Genomic DNA, 12,968 nt, shown 5'->3' with positions numbered 1-12,968 from the left:
CTTTTGGGATCTTGGCACTTATTTAAACCTTGTGGATTACCATTTGTTCTGAGAAAGGTCATTTCAAACATATTGATTTACTGAGGGGGAAAAAATATTGGAGAAAGGGGTCCATTAAAGGATGAAGCCACGATAAATTTAAGTTTAAAGGATTAGCATATATACAGTTTTTTTGAGTATGAACCAAAATATTTATTATATTGATTTGTTAATACAAATATTTAGAAAACTGGAAAGAAATGACACAGCATGCCGTTTTTGTTGATCCAAAGATACTGATAAAATAAAATATTTCCTTTATTGATTCATTATATGAACTGACCCAATGGTTATAACAGCACTCTTCACATTTCAAAAATTCACACTGGTTTTTGATGGCATCGTCCATTTGGTTTCATATCTGCGTATTTCACACCTTCCACGAGAAACATTATTTTCTTGTGTACAGCATGTATTAAAAACTCGTGCCGAGTATTGGGCAAATTATCTTTGCTGTGCTAGACGGTGTGCACAGTAAGTGTTCATATTGGCTTGTGGTGGTGTTATTGAAGGTACCCCACTGTAAAGATGAGCCGGAGCCAGAGCATGCTTGGATAGAGCCCCAGGGGTTACTTTGTTTTTCTACCACTTCCTTCCTGTCAACTCTGTATTTTCGTTGATGGTACAAAATGTCTTTTCTGCCTTCTCTGCAGTATACAAATAGCAGCAGGATTTGGTCCAGAGCTAGAAATAAAAAATGTTTTGAAATGCAGGGGGGGGGGGGGGCGCGCCTCGTGCTGTCTTTATCAATAACGTGTGGACATTAATGACGGGCAGTAATGTAAAGTGGTGCATGCAGTGCGATTTTAAAAAAAAGTCGCATCGCAATTTATCGCGCGTTACGCGTAAGGTAATCGCATTAACAATGTTACCATAGCTTTTGCTGTGCAGCCGTATATACCTTTGCACCTGCATGCAACCAAACGTGTGACTGACACACCAGCTGATGTGCAGTATACGTGCGTTGAGTACTGTATGTTACACAGCAAGACTGCTGCACTTACCATTGGGAATATATGACTTAGGCCAGCGTCTAAATGGTCATGGAAATAGATATGATTTCTCGACATTCTGCACACACTGGCCTTTCAAATAATGGTTTGTTAAAATAGCATGTATTGTGATAGATTCATAGTATGAATTAAATGTTTTCAACTAAACATTTTGTTTGAAGTGTGAACGTTTGGTAATTAGTGATGTGTAATAACAGCATTTCTTGGCATATCTTTGCATTTTCACCCTATGCTTGTCTCCTTTGTACATGCCCTCATATTTATATAATCAATTTACAACCATATTTTCATCCAGTTGGATGGCAGAGTGGTCAGATAATGTGGCTTATAATCAGAAGGTTGCCAGTTGAATGCCAGTCGTAGGTTGACTCAGCCCTTATTCCATTAAGGGTCTAAAATAAGTACTACTTTAGGGGAAGACATCTCTACCGTATGATTGTATATTCTCCACCTGTGACATAAGTGGTGGGAATGTGAGTTGAGGACCACACTTTAGACTTTGTTCCCATTCGAGAATCAATCCTTCCATTACCATCTGTGTATCCATTTATCCACATGTTTTTATTCTAGCCAACTCTGCTACATGTGAACTGAAATAATTGAAGTGCCCTGCTGATGCAATAAGATACTAAAATGCCAGTGCTGTCCATTTCCTATTTTTGGAAGCATCTGGCTTTCAAGTAGCTCCCAATTTTTTTTCCTTCACATAAAACTGAAGCTGTTTTGGCTTCAATTGTTTTCGCAGTGTGAGCTTGGGCTCTTGCTGTCAGCAGCACAGGATGTCGGTCCCCTCTTATAATCCTTTGCTATGATCCCACGTTACAACACTTCATATGGCGAAAAATAATTTGTGTCTCAAGGTAGGTCGCTGTAGGACATCCTGTCACTTGAGGCCTTCAAAGCTGAACATTCCTAGTTTTTTTACGGGGGGGGGGGGGTGTGACACATTGCTGTGAGGCCAAGGACCGTCTTCCAAGGTGTTGATGGACATCAGATACATCGCGGTTCCATGTTTTGTTTCAGGCTTAACGTGCTGCTGCTGCTGCTGTAGTTGCAGAGCACCAGAGAGGTAATGTGAGGAGCTTGTTGCAGAGCAATGGATGACGCAGATAGTAAGTTTGTAGCGTGGTGTGTGCAGTAGAACAATTCCTTACACGGGGAATACACGGATCGGGAACATTGATGTATACCAAGGCAGTTCCCGCCTCGCAGGGGGCTGGCACCTGGGTTTCTTGACTGCTGTGTGACGCACACATGCCTCAGGCAAGGAGAGGAGAATAGGGAAAGAGAGGTGGTGGGAGGGGAGGAGGTAGGGGATTGTATGGAACACCTCCTTGGGCTGTCCTTTAAATAGTACAGTGTACTGTCCAGTTATTGGCTAATTGGTGTCACAGAATTCGGACAATATCCGCAATGAAACAGGGACAAACATTTTGGTTAATTTCCTAATGTGCCAATTAATTGTCCTTAAGAAGTACAGTATACGTTCAGCAAGATTGCTTAAAAGAAACGTCAAGTGTTAAAATGTGTTTATTATAGTTCCGCTTATCTTTGGTTTGAATGTAAAGTGCCAACGTGCCACTTTGTCATTATGTTTGAGCTACAGCCCTTCAAAACTACACCCTACTATTACCCCAGGAGTCATCTGGCAGTATAATCTGAGGGAACGTACAAGAACCAGGGGCTTGCTCAGTGCTGAATTTGAAAGCAATTATTAGTAAAATAAGCATCCAAGAGACGTCTGTCACAAAAAAATAAGCATTGCTGCGTCTCCATCTATTCACCACAAGGTTAATAAGTATTAGGGAAAAGCGAGCTACCTGCGTTTGAAGTACTGGGGTTTTTTTTGTATGAACGATGGCATGTTTATGTTTTGTATGCACTAGTCTGGAAACAAATGGAAGTAATGACCCATGCTAGAGGAAATTGTAGAGGCAATCAGTAGGCTAGGTGGTGGACCTTTATGGTCCTGCTCATGTTTGATTCGTGAAAAATTGGCAAAACATTTGTTAGTGTGCACCTGTTTCTAAGATTGTAGTAATGTCAATGCACATTGCTTTACGTCTTATTGCTCATGTAACCATCATTCTCTGTTGAATATCTGGGCTTGCTGCCTACCTAATTCTGACAATATATGTTCATCTGGTTGATTTCCTGACTTTTTATTTTTATCTTGTCGCAGTATTTAATATTTGTACAACTGAGGTGGAATATTTAATGGATTGCGGTGTTTTAGTCGTTCAATACGGACCTGCCATGCCATTTAAAATTATGGTTATGCCATCAGGCGTTTGCCGCAGTATTGTGGGTAGAGTTACCAGCTGCGCAAATAGCACATTCTTCTGCAAAGCACCCATATCAGGTGAGACTGGAAAGACCAATTATATAATTATTGTTGCATTTGATTCGAAGTCAATCCCCAACACGCAAGTAGTATTATGCAATTCCAAAAAACAACTAGCTGGGCCTGTTGTGCAGGCAGAGTCAACGTTGTGTGCTGGTGGAGCCGAAAGGACAGCGGGCTATTGATGTCAAATTGCGATTCAAACATGCTCACTTGCATAGCAACAGAATTAGGAATGTGTATTGTAATGGCACTTTTAGGCAAAAAATAGGTTTTAATTAAAGGGCAAACCATTTTTTTACCAAGGCTTATGTCTGAAGAAAACAATCGTTGTCATTGAATTTGTTTTTATAAAAACAGCCTTTTCATTATTCTGGGATACATGTAATAAACAGAATTTATACTGGTTCATTAGCATATGTTTATATACATAATTTTAAATTGTCTCTCAAGTTGTACATTTTAAATTCTGAAATATGTATCATATATATTAACTCCAGTGCTGCGTGTGTACCAGCTTTTATGCCCTGGACCTGGACCTTACGCCTGCACTCTGTGGTGATGACTCGTGAATATCGGACTTTTTTAGCCTCTCACGACACCACAGTACTGCGCAGTAACTAAACTTCTTCCACACTCGTATCAATGGTTTTCAGGACGGATGCCAGCTGAAATATATCGATGGCCATTAACATCAAGGGTTTCAGTTCTGTTTGGCAGTTCTACGACATTGCCCTGCATTGGGCAAAAAAATACATTGAAATTCATCTTATTCTCTTATGTTTTCAAAACCTGTAGATGCATTAGTTGTTCAGTGTAGACGTTCAAACCACTAATTATTACGTGATTGCGTTTTGTATAAGGTAAAATATTATTTTTGAAGAACATTTGCCTGGGGGTTTAAACTCATAAGTTGATTTTAACTAAAAGAGCTTATTTCCAAATTCTCGAGCTGCTTATTTGGTACTGTATTGTCAACAGTATCCGTTTTCTAAATTGGTTCCTTCTGATGTATATTTTTTACGTTGATTTTTTTTGCAAACCCTATTAGCTGGAACATATTTACAAATGAATTCAATAATTTTCCCTTTTTTTAGACCAGTGCAGGGAGACAAAACAATTAAATAAATAACGTTATTGGGACATCTACATCTTTAAATAATTTTACCAGAAGTCCGTGACGCCACATCATTGCGTATACCTAGTCATACTAAATTGAAAGCAAGCAGACCAAGACAGAGAGAAAAAAAATCGCTTTTGTTGCAACGAGCCTCTAAGTGAAAGCGCGCGACGTCTGTAAAGACTGGGTGGGTGGCGTGGGCAGCCTTCTGACACGCGGCCTTTGCTCCTGCTCAAAAAGAGAAGCGGTATTCGCTGCAATTGCGAAGGCTCCACTTTGCGAAAATATAAAGGCCAATGGTAGGCAGCTCGCACCAATGCCACCTTCTTACACAAACCTCGTCAACCTTTTTTTTGTTTATTAAAAATTAGCTCTCCTGCCAAACAGCTGTTGCACGGAAATGTTAATCTTCACTTTCAGACCCTACGGAATCGTTTTTTTTTTCACCTTTAGGATTTATGAAATTGTCACAGCACCGTACACCGCAGAATGACTCTTAGGTGTGATATCATTAGGCGTGCCTCGCCACCCAGAGCTTGTCTTAATTATCGTGTTGATGACAGTTAAAGTCACGGCACAGAATGTGAACATAATTAAATCAATAGTGAGCACCCCGGTGCGCTTAGAATGATGGTGAGCCCGAGGGGGCCAGCTGTCTGTCAAGAACGAATGATAAGACTTTTTTCGTCTGCTTATTCTGAAGGTCGATAGTCCACTATTAGAGGATTGACAAACCTTTTGGGAACAACCTTTTGTCCCCTGTAGGGGCTCCTTAATGCCCTTCCTGTCTACATTCATTTTTCCAATGGTGTTTATTTCTTTAGCCCCATTAACCAATCCCTTTAAAGATCGTAAAGGAGTTGTGCGCAATTCTAACATGATGCCCGCTGCCCAAGCGTACGACGCGAGGTGGCATGGCATAACTACATCCAGACAAGGGGAACAAAAATATAGCCATTTGCAGTAACCATTGATTTCATTTTCTTTTCCTTCTCACCCTTGCTATTCGACCTCTTCAAATTAAAGTGTTATTTGTTTTCCCCCATGAAAGAGCAGGTCGTAAATTCAGTACTGCATATTGTGTAAGTTGTGTGCTTTTTGCAGGAATGGGCAAAGTAAATCACAAACTGTTCCCGGCACAAAAATACTGTCAGGGGCATATGGGCTGCAACATTCTTATTTTATTATTCTTTTAAATATTTGTTTTTATATGCAATGCAGCTTTGTGTTGGCTTTTCTATGACAATGCATTAGAAGTATTAGAGAAGCCCTCGACTCATTTCTTGCGATACTTTTCCGTGGGCACAGTATCAAGAAGTGCGTCATATGTTTTCCTCCGTGAATGCCATAGAGAACACACGACACCAGATTCAAAAGTGGGCTGTCATGTCAGTTTTCGTGTCCAGTTACACCAGCCACAATAAATAGCTCATTCCCCAAAATCAAAACAGATTCTATCAGTGTGCAAATTAGTGATGCTACCTAGTACACATATGGAACTAAAGATATACATAAATGAAATAAATGAAGAACTGAAATGCAGCTCTTTTTTTCACCACCCATCACAAGTGGTAAAGTAAAATACTGTTTATATCAACGTGGAAGAAATATTTTTCTCCCCATTTGTAAAAACACTCTTAAAACAGGACTGTCATCAGTGTTTGAAAACTATCCATTTTTTTTATTTAATTCTATTGGCATGTCTACTACAAATCAGTTCATAATTACATTTGTAAATATGCAAACTTCACATGGAATAGATGCTTGATGATCTGACAACATAAAAATAAAACTTTGGTAATGTGACAAATGCTACAAATTGTCTTTTTTAAATGTTTAAAAGACGCATATTGTTGTGTTAGTAGTCGTACATCACTTCACCAAATGAACTAATAACAATGTATATCTCCACAACTGGTTTCATAACTAACTTACCTTGTAAGAACTGTACTTTTATATAAAACAGAGGTTTAATTGGCAAATTGACCAGTTAATCTTACATAGGCCACCTTATCAGGACATTGTGACCACATCCTTATATTTCTTTGAATAAAATAAATCTTTTACAAGATATGAGTTTTTGCACAATTAAAACCCACGCAGTCCTTTCACGCATACATACGTACATACATTAGTCCCAAACTGCAATTATATTTGCGTTTCCTGAACATTCTCTTTCGAGTTTGTACGTATCAGTAAAGGTTCATGTATGGAATGGTGAAATGAGTTGACCGCCGTGTGGTTGAGAGTCCCCATGTGGTTGCTGTAGCCGTACATGGGCTTGTATGTGCTGTAGAGCCCTGTGGGGTTAATGACCCCGTCGTGATTTTTCTGCTTGGGCGATCCCAGCGAAAGGTCCAGGCCCAGCGGCGAGGCATGGTGAAGGTAGTGCGGGTTGTGCTGCTGCGTGTGCCGACCTCCCAGAGTCCCGCTGGCGCCGGCCCCTACGTCCTCGTCCACATTGATGATTTCGATGGCACGTGCCTGGATCATGTGCCGCCCCTGCCGATGGTGCTGCTTGCGCAGCTTGTAGAAGATGACCAGCATGGCGGCTGCCATGAGCGTGATGGCCACGAAGCATCCTATGATGATCTTGGTGGTCTTCATGACCTCGTCGAGCCCTGCCGTGGACGCGCTGTCCCCGGGGCTCGCCGAGGCGGCCGCTGGCCTTGTGCCCACGGCGGTCTCATCTGACGGCCCGTTCAGGGAAAACGGCGTGGTGGTCAAACGCGGGGAGTGCGTGAACCCCCTGCCGTCCCTGGCACCGCCGCGGGTCGGTTCGCTCGTCTCAACCGTCACGGTGGTGAAATAGGTATATCCATTGGTGCCCGTGTCCGGTGCTGTCACATTCAATGTTGCCGAAGCAGTCGAGTTGCCGACAGAATTGGCCACAAGACAAGTGTAAATCCCCGTGTCTTGCACAGTAACGTTCGTAAAATTCAAAGTCCCGTCGTGCAAAACAGAAATCCTAATTTTGTAAGATCCATGCGTCATTGACGTGCCGTTTGGGGTGATCCACGTCACAGAACTTGCAGATGATGGCGCTCGACATCTCAGCTCGGCTGCCATTCCCTCGCTGATATTCACGTCTGACGGAGGAACCTCGATTAATGGAGGGTAGCAAGTAAATCTGCTGGAGTCCAGCTCCCAAAGGTTAATTGCCTTGCGGTCCGCAGGTAAGGCGCAGCGTGCGCAGCAGGTGGCGTTGTTGGGTACGTTCTCCCTGAGCCACCAGCTGAGCCAGAGAATGTCGCAGTCGCACGTCCACGGGTTGTGGTGCAGATGGACCCGCTCCAGCTTCTGTAAAGGGCTGAACAAGTCATGTGGCAGAGACATGAGGCTATTGTGCGCCAAGTTCAGCTCCTTCAGGGACTGCAGCTCATCAAACGCATTCCTCTCCACCAGCCGAACCTCGGAGTGCATGATCCACAGCTTGCGGAGGTTGGCGAGGCCCTGGAAAGACCCTGGCCTCAGGATCTCAATTCGGTTCCCCGAGAGTTCCAGTTCCTCCAATCTCACCAGTGGAGAGAGTTTCGGCACTTCACGCAGGTTGCACATGCCCAGGTTCAGGTAGCGCAGGTTGCTGAGGCCCTCGAATGCTTCATTCGATATAAACTGCAGCTTTGTCAGCTCTCCCAGGTCCAGCCGCTGCAACGACGGGATGCGGGTGAATGTATATGCCGAGATGTCTTCGATGGGGTTGTTCCTTAGCCACAGGTCACGCAGCTTTGAAAGGAATTCAAAGGCTCCGCTGGGAATAGCCGTAAGCCTGTTGTCAAGAAGCTCCAGAGTGGTCAGGCTCGTCAGCCCATTGAAAGCCCCCACCTCCACTTGCCGAATGGCATTGCGCGCCAACTGCAGCACCTCCAACCTGTGCAGATTTCTGAAGCTGTCTGCTTGCACCATCTTGAGGCTATTCTCCTGCAGGTTCAGAACCCTCGCCGTGTTGGAGATGCCACTGGGCACCTGATTCAGCCCCTTGCGGGAGCAGATGACACGGTTGAACTGCTGCGTGCATGAGCACACAGCTGGACAGGTCTGCCCCTTGACTGGCGGTAATAAAGTCACGACCATGGCAAAGAGGCACAGCAGAGTCACAGATTGCGTGATAGACGTTGGCAACCGGAGCTCGGATATTTGCCTTGGAATCTCCAAATCTGACGTCATCATTAATGCAACTGATTAAAGCAGCAAGAGAATATTCTAAAAGCTCGCCGACAACGTTCATAATTTTTTAAATCTATGTACATTGCAGTGTGCATTGAAAAGTGCTGTACAACTTTCCACTCGCCGTCCGCAAAGATGCATTGCTCCGCATGTGTATGGTCCATGTGGTGGGTTATTTCTTTTTTTTGTTAGCCGCAGTCCGTCGAAACTTGGCAAATAAATTACGCGGCAGCTATTGTGTCAGTCCAACACGTACCGGACCACATCTTTTGACGGCAGGGCGGTTTTCTTTGCAGCAAAATGGCTGCGTGTGGAACCTTTTCATAGGAGCGCGTCCTTGCTCTCTCTCTCTGCTCTCTACATCACGAGGAATGACGGAGGAGGTGGTGGTGGTGGGGGGGTCCCCGTGCCGTGTTCACCAAAATGAGCTTGCGCGCACACACACACACAAAACAAGGGGTTTGCTGACACGTCTTCTATGTTCCCGTTACGTTATTCCTCGGATAGATGTACTTTTGTTTGTTTGTTCCAATACGCTTTTTGTTTGTTCTTATTCGCAGAGGATGTACTTTACACGCAAAAAAAAAAAGAAAAATCGTTCTTAGATGAAGAACGAACCAAAATGTTGGCAATACAACTTACTGCGTTTCTTCCTTCTCATTCAAGCGGCGACGGGTTTAAGTAGCCCTTGGTATTTCTGGCGAGGTTGATCTCTCTCGCTCGCGTAATTCCAAATTCGCGTTTCATTCGCGCGGCTGCTGCTGCTGCTGCTGCTTCGTTTGGAGGCTGCTCCGAGAGGGCGGCGAACGCACTCGGCAGCTTCGCGTTTATAAAAAAAAGGCACAGAGGGAAGGGACACACAGAGAGAGAGAGAGATCGGGAGAAGAGAGAGAAAGCACAGCCAGCAAAAGAACACACATCAGGTTTTAGCCATTTTCCCGCGCTCGTGTGTTACCGCCGTACCGAATGCAGAGAGACGATGTAACAGAAGCAAACAACAACAATAACTACTTGAGCGTTCGGTACCTTTCCGGAGATGACTTCCATTCGTTTGCGCCGTCACTTGGCACGTTGCGGAATTCGAGGCGGCAGCGGCGGCGGCAGCGATTTTTTTGTTATTGTTGCCTCGTTTATTTTTCTCGACGACGATGCACGAACAACAATTGCCGTTTCTGCCGCTCGAAAAAGTCTTTTCACTGCCCCCCCACCACCACCACCCCTTTGTCCGGTTGAAACGAACCCTGGCACGGCCCGCGAGCCTCTTCCCGGGCAGAGTTTGTTGTCTGTGGGGCTTTCAATCATTCGCTTCCATCACCTCCCCCCCCTACACACTCTTGCTCGTCGTCCGGTGGGGGGGCTGCTCCCCCACCCACCCTCCCTCCCCAATATCTCTCTTGGGGGGGGGGGGAGGAGGAGATTTTTGTTGTTATTTAAACTTCCAATTGTACGAGAAGAGCGGTGCCGCAGATGGACCGCTGCAGCAAGCCGCAACCCGGCAGCAGCAGTCAGCAGCAGTCGTCAGCAGCAGCAGTCGTTGTTGTCGCCGCTGCCGCTGCTACTGCCGCCGCCGATGATCTCCGTCCCAGCCCCCCCCCCCCCGTGCGCCCGCGGGGTCTCCGCCTTCCCTCGTGCGCTCGCTGTGACCACCACCACCACCACCCACCCCGGTTCGCTCGCAAGCACGCAGATGATGAGTGCCCGTAGCAAGAGCCGGCAGCCGGGGAGAAGTGTTGTTTGCGAAGCGGTCGTCGTGGTGGTGTCGTTGTTGTGGTGTCGTTGTTGTGGTGTGCGCTACCGAGTGGGCGCGTTTGTATCCCAGGGCTAAGTTTAAATGCCCCCAGAGGTGCGCAATTCTTTTTTTATCACTTCATCGTCGTCTTCTTATAAACACTCATTCCTTCACTACCTTTTCCCTCTTTAGTTCGCGAACAGCGCGTTCACTTCGTCGCAGTCGGCGACGAAATGAAAATCAACAGCAAGGATCTTTGACGCATTTTCATTCATTTCTTCGGGGGAGGGAAAAAATTTTTTGAAAATAATAAATAGAACAGTCCACAGGTATACTGCAAACGCGCGCGAACGCTTATTTCGTGAAAGCGCCCGGGTTTTTCTTGGCTTTTCTTTTCCTTACTGCCGCTTTTCGTTTTCTTTCTAAATCAGCCTTCTCTTTCCCAACGAAAAAGTATTTTTAGACAGCCATGGGTGGAGGGTTTTTCCTTCTTCCTCCCCCCTCCACCACCACAAAGCACCTCTCTTTTATGTCATCCTCATGGGCTCGTTGACTTAAATCGCTCGCAGCATCTCGGAAGACCGGTGGGTGAGAGGGGGGATGTTGTTGCTCGGCCAGCCGCAGCCGCAGCAGCAGCCGCGATCCTTTCGCACAGACGACGACGACGATGAGGAGGAGGAGGACGACGAGACGCGCTAATCCGGCAGCGCTCCTCACTCTCGCTGGCAGTCCGGGCAGGCTCGCTCGCTCGCTTCAAGCCCCAGTGCTACACCGTCGGCTTTGCTTTCACTCTTTCCCCCCCCCCCCCGTGCTCTCTTCCCCGCTCACAATCCCACCCCCAACGTGATGAATAAAACATAATCATCCAATTACTCCCCATCATCTCCGCGTTGATTGGTCAATTGGATTACCGCATGACGTGGCTGCTGCAATGCCACGTGACGAATACCGACCCCCCCCCTCTCTCTCTGCTTCCTTTCCCTGCAACTCTTAAGACTGCGCCACCTCTCTCCGCAGCGTGGGAAGGGTTTTTTTGTAAACTTCCCCCCCCCCTCTTCTCTCTCGCTCTCTCTCTCAAGCCACCGCCACCACCAACCCAAGCCAAGCACCCGAGTCAGACCGGCAAGCACACAGCAAAATCCGCCTGCTGTGATGTGCTTCCACCCACTGGTGGTGCTGTGTGCTGTGTTGTGCCGTGTGTGTGTGTGGGCTGCAATAAAAGTGTCATTTGGGAGAGGGATCATGTTGACATTTTTGTTTTTCTCCTTTGGATTACTTTGTGAACTTGTAACGTTTTTGTACGGTTAGTGGTGACCAAAAAAAAAAGATGCTGTCATTTTAAAAGGCAGCCCCGTTGTGTGTATTGGAGTTGTCTTTTTGATCAGCTTTCTAATTAAAATTTCTCCTTGTAACCTTGCTTTAAGTACATCTTCCGTTGGCAGACATTGTGATTGAATTCGTATTTATAGTACAGTACACCGTTTTCTATCTTATCAGTTCAGAAAACTGGCATACAAAGTAGATGACTCACACATCCACGACTTGTACAAAAAATACTACGGTTGTTTTTAGCCTCCTTGACTGTTGGATGTTCTTTCGTCATAAATCAATTCACACTTTCATCTTTACATGAGCGAGGCAAGGTTCTATGAAAATGCTCATAATTTTACAATGGAGAAGAATTTACTTCACGCATAATTTATGTCTGATATAAATACAACTCTTTAGTTCATTCGAGCGGTAATGCTCGATTGCTTTGGAACATTGCAATACTGACGTGATGCCGAGCCTCGCTTTTGCAGTGCGTACTTGTCCAAGACCTTGCACATTCACATGGGGTCATGCAAGAAAAGCAAATTTTGGTTAATTCAGCGGAACCTTTATTTGGGGCACAAGAATTAGTGAGTGTACGCACAGCCTAAGCTCTGACCCTTAACATTCTCCAGCTGTTGGTTGTTGTTAATTGGCTATTGACTGGAGGCCCAGTTAGCTCTACACATTGTCTGCTCTCTAAGTGGCCTGATTGTTTCTAAAAATGCTCCCTTGGCTCCTGTTGCCTCAATGTTTTGAAGTTTTAATCACTTATTTGATTTGTTACTCTCAATAGCTATGTAACTGTTACTGTAAACATATTTGTCCTGGAACAAATATTGATAGATGTTGACCATTTTGCTAACATTACAGGGGTATATTTGGAAAAAAAAATGCGATCAAAAGGAAATAGATCTTGTTACTTATTAAATAAATGCGATATTAAATAAATGAAAATGATATTACGTTTGTTTGAGTGAACTTACATATTTTTAACCGTTTAATATAATCTTATTGTGTCTTCAGCAGTTGTTTTAAATCCTACATTGGTGACTTATTGCTTGTATATTGTAAATTGGAAAATGTAGAGTTTGTGGACGATTTGTAAAATGGCTCCATTGTGCCTGCTATTTTAGCAAGATGTTGGTAAAGTATTGACTTTGTGTCACCGGTTAGGTTTGGGAGTCATTGACTTAAAATATATAGATTAGTGGCATATTTCAGATTTTAACTGTATTGTCATTT

The 12,968-nt window shown here is 44.7% G+C and overlaps 2 protein-coding genes across 3 annotated transcripts in view; one reads left to right on the top strand and one right to left on the bottom strand.

The window, feature by feature from the left end:
• The window catches only part of SND1 (staphylococcal nuclease and tudor domain containing 1), a 228,057-nt gene that overhangs the window by 155,417 nt on the left and 59,672 nt on the right, over positions 1-12,968 (top strand). The gene's annotated exons all lie outside the window — the stretch shown is intronic.
• On the bottom strand, positions 5,678-11,228 carry LOC116939964 (leucine-rich repeat-containing protein 4C-like). Of its 2 annotated transcripts, XM_032949076.2 has the most exons (3): positions 9,710-11,228; positions 9,326-9,502; positions 5,678-9,111 (listed from the first exon to the last, which is right to left on the bottom strand). In XM_032949076.2, the coding sequence occupies exon 3, from the start codon at positions 8,684-8,686 to the stop codon at positions 6,665-6,667; it is 2,022 nt and encodes a 673-aa protein (XP_032804967.1). In that variant the 5' UTR covers positions 8,687-9,111; positions 9,326-9,502; positions 9,710-11,228; the 3' UTR covers positions 5,678-6,664. The 2 variants fall into 2 exon arrangements, with proteins under 2 accessions (XP_032804967.1, XP_032804966.1); XM_032949075.2 differs by having other exon boundaries at positions 5,678-9,502.

The sequence above is a fragment of the Petromyzon marinus genome, chromosome 7 (assembly GCF_048934315.1).
Source record: "Petromyzon marinus isolate PM22_M1 ecotype Great Lakes invasive population chromosome 7, UKy_Petmar_22M1.pri1.0, whole genome shotgun sequence".
Lineage (NCBI taxonomy): Eukaryota > Metazoa > Chordata > Hyperoartia > Petromyzontiformes > Petromyzontidae > Petromyzon > Petromyzon marinus.
The sequence above is the reverse complement of the archived record's forward strand: the minus strand, read 5'-3'. Positions and strand labels throughout refer to the sequence as shown.